The sequence below is a fragment of the Amborella trichopoda genome, chromosome 3 (genome assembly GCF_054954075.1).
Source record: "Amborella trichopoda isolate Santa Cruz 75 chromosome 3, AtrichopodaSantaCruz75HAP2 v2.0, whole genome shotgun sequence".
Classification (NCBI taxonomy): Eukaryota; Viridiplantae; Streptophyta; class Magnoliopsida; order Amborellales; family Amborellaceae; genus Amborella; species Amborella trichopoda.
In genome coordinates, this window is record NC_142338.1 from 2,867,881 (window position 1) to 2,879,573 (window position 11,693).

Here is an 11,693-nt window from a genome sequence, read left to right on the forward strand (position 1 = left end):
AGCAAAGTGACCATTCCCCCCAAAGATAGGTACTTGTGTTTCCAAAGGTCAAGCTTGACTTGAATTCTCTTAAGTACCCTATCCCATACTGCAATAGGGAATTTTGAATCTGAAATCAAAAGGCCCAAATAAGTAATGGGGAATGAATCCATTCTACGTCCCATCACCTTGGCCAACTCACTCACAATTGACTCACTACAGTTGACACCCACCATAGAGGACTTATGAAAGTTAACCTTATGTCCTAAAGTCACTTCATAAATTTCTAAAAATTTTGTGACATTCCTCACTTGTGAGGTCTCAGTATCAATATAGATTAAAGTACCATCCGCATACTGAAGATGAGAGGCGAAAATATATGAGTTTGCAATTTGGAAGCCCTCAAATGCCCTTGCGCTCTCCACTGTGCTTAGCATAAGACTAAATCATTCAGCATAAATCGTAAATAAGAAGGGGAAAGGGGATCTCCTTGACGTAAACCTCTAGTAGCATTACAATAGCTTATCGAGCTACCTTTAAAAATAATAGAGAAATATGTTGAGGATAAGCAACCAGAAATCCAATTTCTCCACCGATCTCGAAATCCCATCCTTTTTAAAATCTCTAATAGTAGTCCCCATTCCACCCTATTATAGGCCTTTTCCATATCCAGCTTTAGCAATATGCTTGTTTTTTTACTCAGAACTCGTGAATGAATACATTCTTGCGCCACCAACACATAGTCTATTATTTGGCAGTCTTGAATAAAAGCTGATTATGTAGTTGAAATGAGAAAAGGAAGAACCGCCTTAAGACGTTTTGCAATAACCTTATAGACACTTGTAAACAGACTTATAGGCCTAATATCTGAGAGCTCATTAATCACAGATTTCTTCGGTATCAAAGCAAGGAGGGTGGAATTGATACCTTTAAAAATATGATCAGGGATCATGAACTCTCTTACAACCGCCAATAGGTAATCTTTGACTAAGATCCAAAATTGTTTTAAAAAAAGCATGGGAAAGCCATATGGACTCGGTGCCTTATCATCAGGCAATGCAAAAATAACATGATGCAATTATTGGATAGAAATCCCACTCTCAAGAGAACATCTCTGCTCTTCATTCAGCATCGTAAAATGGATATTCGAAAAGCTTGGAGTTATCACCACCTCTTTAGTAAAAGCTTTTTTAAAATGGTTGATGACACCCTCTGCCATGGTATTATTATCCTCAAGATCTAACTGGTCAAACCCAAAATATCATTCTGCTTTCTTTTCGCGTTGGCTATAGCATGAAAAAATTTAGTGTTCAAATCACCTTCCTTTAACCATTTATTCATGGATCTCTGTTTCCAATAAAGTTCATCAAATCTTCTCAACTCCTTTAACTCCTTCAGTTTCACCCTACAATCCATCACCAACTGTTCCGTTAACACCCTACTTGTCTGAGCATTAATATCTATCAGTTCAATCTCAGTTAGGACTGCATCGATCTTAGCCTTAAGATCGAATTTATTCTCTTTTCTTCCATCCCAACAATTTGTGTTTTATATTTGATACTTTTTTTTGTATTTGGAAATCCATGGAGCCCACCACGACAGTATTGGGCCACGGCCTCTAAATCAGCTCAACCACTTTTGAATTTTCTAGCCAACTAACCTCAAATCTAAAAGGTTTTGGCCCACCCCTAAGAGAACCCGTAATGAGAAAAATAGGGAGGTGATAAAAAGACAACCTAACCAAGGCTTTCACAAAAACAAGCCGGTAAAGACTCGACCAAGATGAAACACTGCTCAAGTACAAAAAACTATAAACAACAAGTATATACTGCAACTAAACTACAATAGACTGTGAAACATATTGGAAATATCAGATAGGGGGTATAAAAAAACAAAAGGGCCGGTAGGGAGTGGTCTTCATGTAAATTTGGTCAAGATATGGATCAAAATATAGTATTGTGTAAAAAAATATGGTCTTTACGTAATTTTAACTTTTTTTTTTAATTTAAAATGGTGGATTTGAAACTTGAACCATCTTTTTTTATTTTTTGTTGAAATGATGGTTCAAAACTCATGCTCGAAGACCCACACATGTAGAAAATATAAAAAGATTGAGAAATTGACGTTCCGAACCCAGGGCAGGCTGCACAAATACCCTTAGATTTGATAGTTAGTATTTTAGATGTGAAGAAAAAAGAATAAATAGAATAGTTGATAAATTGATGTCATGGTGTTATTTGATAAATAGAAAAATAAAAATTATTGGTATTTTTATGGGATGCAAAATAAAAAAAGGCCTAGGTTTTATAAAAACAAAGCAAAACCTCACCTCGAATCTTCGTCCGTAAAGCACTTTGGACATTATAAAGCTTCATGATGGCTCTAGAGTCAATTTCAAATCCTCATTATAAAGTTTGAAACTCCAAAAATTGTACAACTATTTTGGATTCGTGAATACTTATTTTTAGACTGAAATAGATGGTCTAGATAATGTGTTACAATATATACTATTTTCACAGCTTGAATTCTTAAGTTTTTTATTTTCATAACTATAATGGTCAAGACCGAGATTGTTGGTTCGAAAGTTTTCCAATGCCATTAAACATAATTTTTTGTGAGAGTTGAGGTGATGTTTTAGTAATTCTGATAGGGCTACAACCCTATTAAAATAATTTCATTAGGAAAAAGTTTGCATAAGGTTGTAACATTAAAATGTAGAATTAATGTGTACCTAAAAATCCATAGTAAAATACCGTTTTGAAGTTGGAAAACCCTCTAACTGATCATCTCGGCATCAAGATGTATGAATATATAAAAAAAAAAAAAGGAAGAAGGAAATTTCTAGTCCCAGAAATAGTTTATCTTGCAACACATTATTTAGATTGTGCATTTTTTAGATTTTCATATGTTTATAGATCTATTTGAGTTAAATCATTTTTGAGGTTTAAAATTTTATAATTAGATATAAAAATAGATTCTCATGACATTTTAAAAATTTTGAACATCAAAAGTATATCTTGTTATAAATTTTGGTGGTGCACCTTATTTTTGATTAACCTTATGCAAACCACGCTCTTTTCCTTTTAGATATGGCTTGGCATACAAAAATTAACTTTACTCTCCATTCTCCACATAACACGGCCAAAAAGCATTTAATAAAGGGTGTAGTTTGCATAAGATTGCAACTTTAAATAATAAAAGTAAGGTGCACTTCCATGATCTATAGTAAGATGTAATTTTGGCGTAAAATATTATTATGATGGCTTAATAATTAATTTTTATTTCTAATTATAAAATTTTAAATTAAAAAACGACTCAAATTAAATAGATCCATAAACATATGAAAATATTAAAAATAGACTATCCAAATAATATAATGCAAGATGCATTATTTTTTATACTCAAATATTTCTTTTTTTCATATTCATATATAGATCAATTAAAGTGTTATCCAACTTGTTTTTTACGATATATATTTTGTTTTCCAACTTGCTTCTTGCAATAGATTTTTTTAGGCGCAGCATAATTCTATATTTTTAACGTTGCAACTTTATATGAGCTTTTCCCCTTTCATAAATTTTGTCGCGAAACTTAACGAAAAATTCACCTGAAAAGTTCGCCAAAATGTCCAGGGAAATGATTTCTCAACCCTTATTCTTTCCCATTTTACGCTTCCACCCGTTATCACGTACGATAATTCACCGACTCTAAACGGTAAATGTATTCAAAAGTCGACTTTGCCGCCAATAATACACTGCTCGAAACCCATGTACAATGGTTCTCAACTCCCTATAAACACACCTCTCTCTCTCTCTCTCTCTGCAAAGAAGCATACATCTCTCCCTCTCTCTCTAAACTGCAGCGCTAAAAATCGATTGATTCATTTTTTAGCAAACCCTCGCCGGGAAATGAGAATTTCGGCGGGTCTTCTTACGCCAAGATGCTTACCAGCGGCGGAAAATGCAGTTCCCTACGAACCGAGTGAAGCAAACCTCAGCTGTTGCAGAGGTGTCTAGGGTTTCAAATGAGAGGGAGCTATCATTTGTGGAAACAAAGGGTACAGATATGCCACCTGAGAAATTTCACCCTCGTCCTGTTAATTTATCAGTGAACGGAAAGAGTGATTCTATGCCTTTTGGAAAATTGATGCAAAAGTTTGTAGTGGAAGATGAACCAGAAGTCGATGGAAAAGGGTAAATGTGATCAAACCTTTGTTTTTAAATCATTTATGCTTTCTTTTTTGTTTCTTTGTGCTTTGATTAACTCTTTGTTTTGGATTGATGCAAGCTTTAATATCCTGTTCACTTATGGTTTTATTAAGCGGACATTTTTCTTTTAAATTCAGTTTTTTGTTGTTTTAATACGGAATGTGCCGGTTTTAGCTACGGATTACAACCTTTTATGTTTTTCCTTTAATTTATGTATCTACTGCGATTGATTGGTTTATTGTAATAGTGTTACCTTTGTGGAAAATATAGAAACCTGCACTGTCCACTGTAAAACAAAATCGAAGAAAATTCCCCGGCACATAAATTTTCTACCCATAATTGGGCCCCCATCGTGCAGTCTTCTCACCTCATATTTATTTTTGAGTTCTTTTCTTGTCTTCTGTTTGTTTTGTAGGATGGCTGATCATCCAGGTGATCGTCTTGTCTTTGGCGGAATGAGTCGTGGTGCCGCAGGTGCTGGTTCTTCGCGTTCGGGGCCTCCCACCAACCCTATTTCGTATGATGTGGGGGCAGTTTCTGAGAAGATTCGCCAGTCAGTGAGGAATTTGGAGCTTGTTGGGGTCAATGTCAGTCGTTTCAGCCTGGAAGCTATCATTCGTTAGAATCTCACCTCTGATCTTTTTCTCAGATGTACCAGGGTACTGACTTCTGTTGTTGATGTTGAGGTGTTTGAGTTTGAGACAATGTTGGCTGTGTGTATCAGGGCTAATATCATCAATTCCTTTAGGAACTTGACTCCCAGGTCACTCCTGGCTTGTTGCAATTATCGTACTACTCCTGGTGGCCATGATGCGATGGCTCAAGCCATGCCCAAACTTAAGCTTGAGAAGAAAGTCCCGACTGGGTTGACGCCACAAGATGCCTCTTATGCCCAGGTCCTCAGTATTCAGCAGCAGGATATGTTTGCTCAGATCAAGCAGGTTAGGTCTGAGTATGATCGAGAGCTTGATGATTTGAGGAGGCAAATTATGATCGGACAACAAAACAAGGAGGCGGAGTTACGAAATATCCGTGAGCAGTATTTCCTGGCTACTGGCTATCAGGACCTGGTCTCGAAGATCTTCTCAACAGGTGTTGGACCCGTTATCTGAAGGAGCGCAATCAGTTGCACATTGCACCAGCCACTAAGGATGATCTTACTTTGAAGATGGTCGTCGAGCCTTTCGGTGCTATTATCAAGAATGAAATGCGTTCTGAGTTTTGCCGCCAGGAGCACGTTCGTAATGCTCTGGTTCTATATCTTCAAGATAAGATTCGACTCTTCACTACTGAGAGAAATGTCCGTAAGTTAAATACTTTTCGGAATCTCTTGGCAGCAGTGGGCGGTGAGACAACTCCATTACCTACCACTCAAGCAGAGGAAGATGTAGGTCGAGCAGATTCCAGTGGGGAGCCTAGTTCTACCGGGGGAGCGGATGGCGAACCAACCTCTGAGGGAGTTCCTGCCCCAGTGGGTGCTGAAGGTGAGGTCCCAGCGGGGGGAGAAGGTGAAGAAAGGGTTGAGGCCCCAGATTGAACTCTCCGGTGGGAAAACGAGCTGCTCCTGACCACCCGCATCTGCATTTACACGCAGCCCAGAGAGGTAAGGCCCTGCGGACTGGCGGTGTCAAGAAGTAGTTTTGAAGCAGGGGTCCGGTGCATCATCGGTGGAGGCGAGATGCGCAGTTGGATTAATGCCTCCAGTATGTACAGAGGTGAGATGCGCAGTTGGATTAATGCCTCCAGTATGTACAGAGGTGAGATGCGCAGTTGGATTAATGCCTCCAGTATGTACAGAGGTGGGTGCTAGTTCCAATGATGCTTACAGGTTACTGTCTCAGGCAAGGGATGATATGCCTGGGAATTTTCTTCAATTTTGTTTTACAGTGGACAGTGCAGGTTTCTATATTTTCCACAACCTTCATATGATATTGTGGTTTTTCCCTTTTAGTTTATTTTGTTTGACATTTCATTTTTTGGTATTAAATTTACAATCAAATTTAGAGAGTCTCTGTAGCTTACTTCTATCAATAGTTGGGTGTTTCTATGCAATGTCACCGTGTTCATATGATTTTGGTTCGTCTCTGTAGCTTACTTTTATCAATAAAATACGAAATACAGTTTCTATTCTTCTGATGAGTTGGCAGGATACTAAAATTTATCAAGAAATGGCACAAAAAAAGAAAGAAGAAGAAGAAGAAGAATAAGAAGATGATATCTTTCTTAACTGTCACTTATTGGCTATTGCAGGAAACAGATAGGAAAAGGTACTGTTAGTTCCAATCCAAAATTGCAACAAACTTTTGATGAGGATATAGGTTTATCAAAGCAGAGAACTCCCTTTAGGCCCCCATTGAAGATCGGTGCTACTAATTTATGTTGTAGTATTAAAAATAGTGGTTCTCAAACTACTGAAACTACCCCTGAAGGCATAGAGAGTACACCAGAAAAATTGCAGTCACGGCCTCGTTCCAGCAGGTTCTTCAAAAAGGAAGAAAGTAATTCTGTGTCTTTTGAAAGTTTAATGGGCAAGTTTGTCGTGGAAGATGAACCAGAAGGGGATGAAAAAAGGTTTCTTGGGAGTAAACCTTATTTTTATTGTAATTCATGCTTTATTTTATTTAGGGAAATTTAACAAAATACTAAACCTTTCAACATTTACCCATCTGCAACTGCTCTAACTCAAGACCGTGTATTTTTTATCGGTATTTTGAAATTAAATAAAAATATATCGGTAAAGTGTTTGTTCATGTACATTTGTCAAGAAAATAAAAAACGTTAAATTGTTCATCTCTATGGAATTTAATAATTTTCCTTTTTTCTTTTTTCTTTGATATTTGTTTTTGCATGATCTGGTGTTAATTACATGTGCTGTTTATTCTGATAAGGCGTGGAGTATTGTCACATATATCTGTCTGATTTCTGTTTCATTCTAGTTCATTATGTCTTGTTGTTTTCTTATTTCATTATTTAGCCTGAAACTAAAATTGACTTCAGTTTGTACTTCTATTAACCAAGTGCTTCCATATTACTGTTTTCTCATGATTTTCTTCCTTATTGTAACCTATCTTACGTTACTAATATTGTTTTGGAGTAGATATGAGACCATTTATTTTTAGTACAAGGTGGTCACAATTAATCGTCACCGTTAGATGTGAAATTAGACAGGTTGAATTTATTCAATGGACCATGCTCAAACTTCAAGAAAATTTTCTTGAACATTGTGACACATCCAAGCCATTAGATTTCACATTGGATGGTTGTAAGTAATGGTGATCTCTTTGAATCAAAGGTAAATGGTCTCATTGTATACAATCTCTATTGTTTTTCATTCTTTTTATACCCGTATGGGCTAATCTAGGGGAAAAACTAAAATGTGGACTAAAGTTCTTCATCAAATAATTATGCTCTCTTTAATTATTTTAGACTTGGATTAGTGTTTGATATTTCTTTTCCAGTGTTTTTGCTAGGGAAAAAACAGAAATTTTTGCTAAAGTACTGAAGCTGTATCCAATTTCAATCAGTAAACAAAGAATGAATATGAGAAAATGAATGAGTATTTGGAAGTTAAATGTAACAGCTGTCGAAATTATGTGCCAAACAGATCAAAATTTGGCTGGCTACAGTAGCTCTATTTTTTTGTTATTGAAACAATTGTGTCTAGCACATAGGACTCTTGGACTGCACAATATAGTATTTACTGTGCTTCTTTAACTCAACATTGTGTAATTTTGAATGTGCTTGAGATTATGTCCTTCACTTCTCAATGATAAGGTGATTGAGTTTTTTAATTTATAATGAGTTTTTTATTTTTTCTGATGAATTAATCAAGAACTTTATTATTTTTATGAAGAGAGAGATCATAATTTTCTACTGTTTTTACTTGCCTCTTTGCAGGAAGCAAGGTCGACAGGTACTACTTGCTCAAATCTGAAATTAGAACCAACTTTCGATAAGGATGTTGGCTTTCGAAATCTGACGTGATGTTGCTAAAGAATGATGCTGTTGAGTTTAGTGCTAGCCTTGAAAATGGAGGTTCTCAAAGTATTGAAACTGTATGTGAGGTTTCAAGGCCAGAAACACCAGCTATGCGGCCACTAGTTCCCCCTTGAAATGAATGCAAGAGGAACAGTGTAACTTCAATGATATGCTTAGAGATTCTTTGACGTTTGGCTTAAACAAAAAGCAAAAATTGGTTTAGGATTTAGGCTTAGGGTCAGGCATTGGTAGTTACGGTGGAGCATCTGAAAATATAGGCAGTGAGTTTGAATGGCTCAACCCATCATCGATAAGGGGCTCAAATAAAAGAAGACCAGGTGATCCCCTTTATGATAAGCGGATCCTCTACATACCTCCTGATGCCTTAAATAAGATGTCTGCATCCCAGAGACCGTATTGGACTGTGAAAAGCCAGTATATGGATGTTGTGCTCGTCTTCAAAGTGGTAAGTTTGAATCATACTTTCATGGGTTCTCTAGTTCTGTCGTTTTTATATGGTTTCTCTTCGTATATTGAAAACACCCTTTACTGTTCCCATAGCCAACTAGTCATGACAATGTTCACAACTTTATATTGCATTTTCTATTCGTTTTCATGTCACTTAGTTGCATACATACCAAGTGTACTTTCAACGATTCTCATGTTGTTTCTTGGAGTTTTTTTTTTAGTAAAAAATGCCTCTTGTACACAATTGGATCTCTGATGACCATGTATATCTGAATATTTCTCTTTTCTTATGCCGGTCAGGGCAAATTTTATGAGCTATATGAATTAGATGCAGAGATTGGTCACAAAGAGCTCGATTGGAAAATGACATTCAGTGGTGTGGGTAAGTGTAGACAGGTAAAATTTCTATCTTCCTGATGGCTTTTTTCGTTCAAGCAACGGGATATTTACTTTTGCAAGATGCTAATCTCTTAAAATGGATATATTTATTTCTTTCAATAATGCCCATCAAGTTAACCTTTTATGAATATTGGCTGCCATGTTGCTTATGCACTCATGCTCTCTTTCATTTTTATTGCAGCTCATCTCAATAGCAAGCAATTTGTTCTGCTGTTGTTATGCATTTTAACGCTTTTCTTCTGATGATTCTGAAGGGGTTCTTGATGAAGGGGGAAAAATGATATAATGTGATACAGCCTATGAATTATGATCTGTTTTGCAGTTAATATGTTTGCTTTGTGTTAAACGTTCAAATGGAAGTTGTAGTATAATCATGAACATGACTACTATAATTGGTTATTTTAGAATTTGTGTAGGGGTCCCAGTTTATCTATTGCACATGTATTGTGTCCAGCTTTCATGACTCGGACATAATCTAGAATGGCTCGTATGAATTAATATTGTAAATCCAATTTTTATGTTGATATTAATATACCTTTTACCTTGTGGGCAGGTTGGCATTTCTGAGAGTGGAATAGACGATGCTGTTCAGAAGCTGATAGCCCACGGGTATGGATATTTTCCGTGTGACCATCCCATGGAAACTTCTAACCAGTGTACAGAAAAATGGCTCGGCCAAGGTATTCAGGCGTTGGCTGAGGCAAGTTGCTCGGGCTGAGTCTGAGTTAGAAGTTTCTAATTGCTTTCTTCTTCCCTTCCCATGCGTTGGCAAGAGTACTGCCAATTAACTGGGTGTGCCGTGCCTAACATTTTCATGCATCTGTTTTAGTCACTTAGGCACGGCATACCCAAAAATGTTAATATGGAAGACCAAAAAATGTTGTGTAATTTAACTCACTTCAGTTTTAATATGGAAGATACAAAGTTGCAAGAATGGAACAAACCAAGACAGCTGATCATGCTAAGGCTACAGGAGGAGCAAGTGCTGTAAGTATTTCATGGGGCTTTGGGACACATTGTGTGCAGGTGTTGGCATGGATGTTGTGTTCGTGGGTGTTTTTTGCAAACTGACAATTGTATTGTCTCTTCCCAAACTAGTTTTTCATATAATAGTGCATTGGAGATTCTCTCTGTGCTTTTTTCCTTGTGCAACATATGTTTTGAGGGATGATATTGTCATTTTGGGCATGCACCTTTGTGTGTAGTTCAGTAAGATTTTACTATATACCCTTGTATATGTGTGCTTATTTGTGATTACGTGTGGAGTATAGGACTATGCAGGGTTCTGTTCTGCTCATAACTATGCTTATATTTGCAGGTGATTAAGCGGAAATTGGTTCATGTATAAGCGGAAATTGGTTCATGTCTTTACTCCATCGACTTCGGATGGCAACATTGGACCTCATGCCATTCATCTTCTTGCTTTGAAAGAGGTATGCAATGTCATCCTCTGGGTACTTTTCTGGAATTTGAGGGTCTTGTATTCTGTTTCGATGTTGAATGTGCCTTGTTGGTATTTTTTTAGTCTCCTGTATTTTTATGATGCTAGAAAATGCTTAAAAAATATGCTGCTCTTAAAGTACTATTTTTTGTTATTTTTTGGCTCTATTGGTGATGCAATAATCATGATCCTTATTGTTTTCTTCAAAAGGTCATTAAAGCATTTTTTGGGAAGCTTAATGATGCTATGATTCCAGTTATTGATGTCATGGACTCGGTGAATTATGTCACATTCATCAGCCCTTCCTAATCAGGGACATATGAGCATCAGTTTTTCAAATTCAAGATACTTCTATGATAATTCTGGTTTATGTTTTAACCTGCATTATATTCTTATCTTCAGGGATGTTCTGGCCCACATGGTGGCAGTTCACCTGTTTATGGATTTGCCTTCCTTGATTGTGCTGCTTTGAAATTTTGGGTTGGTTCATTAAGCGATGATGCTTCTTCTTCTTCAGCATTGGGAGCTTTGCTGATGCATGTGAGTGACTTGACTTTCATCCATATTGCTTTTCATAAGATTTTCAGATATGTGTGCGGTTGACTTCCTTCTTTTGTGTTTCAGGTTTCCCCTAAAGACTTGTTGTATGAAAATGGAGGTAGACTTCTTACTGTTGTTTCTTGATTTAGTTGATGAGATCTATTTTATTGGATGTAGTCCTGAATATTCGTTTGGTGCAGGGTTCTCGAAGCAAACTCAGCAAGCACTTAAAAGGTTTGCTTCAACTGGTGAAATTTTCAAATGAATATCTCATATTGAAAGTTATATGGAAGAGTTTCCTGATGATAATTGTACCTCCTGGTTTATACAGAATTTTTGAGGCAGGATGCTTGCTTGTAGCCTGTATGAATGTTTTCCTCAAATCATTTATTTGATTTCTGCTGCCTAATGTAGCATCAATGGTCAACTAATCACTATAATAAAAAATTTAGCAAAAACCCTAACTAAATGAGATCCATCTGCGACTCAAACTATGGAAGAAAACTTTTGCAGTGTCCCTGCAAATTGATTAGTAGTAACCACATTGGTTGACCAGTACTTGCTCACTTGAGTTCTGACTAACAAATAGAGATCGTCATATCCTATTCTAAGAAATTTCAAGGACCTTATAATTGATGCAAACCAGTTTCTTTACACAAGTGTGCTCAGGTTTCAAGCTT

At 36.6% G+C, this 11,693-nt stretch overlaps 1 protein-coding gene across 6 annotated transcripts; it reads left to right on the plus strand.

Annotated features, from left to right (window-relative positions):
• Window positions 1-3,701: 3,701 nt before the first annotated feature.
• Window positions 3,702-11,419, plus strand: LOC18439779 (DNA mismatch repair protein MSH7). Of its 6 annotated transcripts, XM_088862167.1 has the most exons (11): window positions 3,736-4,172; window positions 4,603-4,846; window positions 4,936-5,986; window positions 8,085-8,631; window positions 8,934-9,029; window positions 9,586-9,641; window positions 9,950-10,019; window positions 10,351-10,465; window positions 10,876-11,013; window positions 11,098-11,131; window positions 11,214-11,419. In XM_088862167.1, the coding sequence occupies exons 4-8, from the start codon at window positions 8,560-8,562 to the stop codon at window positions 10,378-10,380; spliced, it is 324 nt and encodes a 107-aa protein (XP_088718293.1). In that variant the 5' UTR covers window positions 3,736-4,172; window positions 4,603-4,846; window positions 4,936-5,986; window positions 8,085-8,559; the 3' UTR covers window positions 10,381-10,465; window positions 10,876-11,013; window positions 11,098-11,131; window positions 11,214-11,419. The 6 variants fall into 6 exon arrangements, with proteins under 6 accessions (XP_088718292.1, XP_088718290.1, XP_088718293.1 ...); XM_088862166.1 differs by having other exon boundaries at window positions 3,702-4,172; window positions 4,603-6,086; XM_088862165.1 differs by lacking the exon at window positions 3,736-4,172 and having other exon boundaries at window positions 4,743-5,986; window positions 8,934-9,015.
• Window positions 11,420-11,693: the final 274 nt, after the last annotated feature.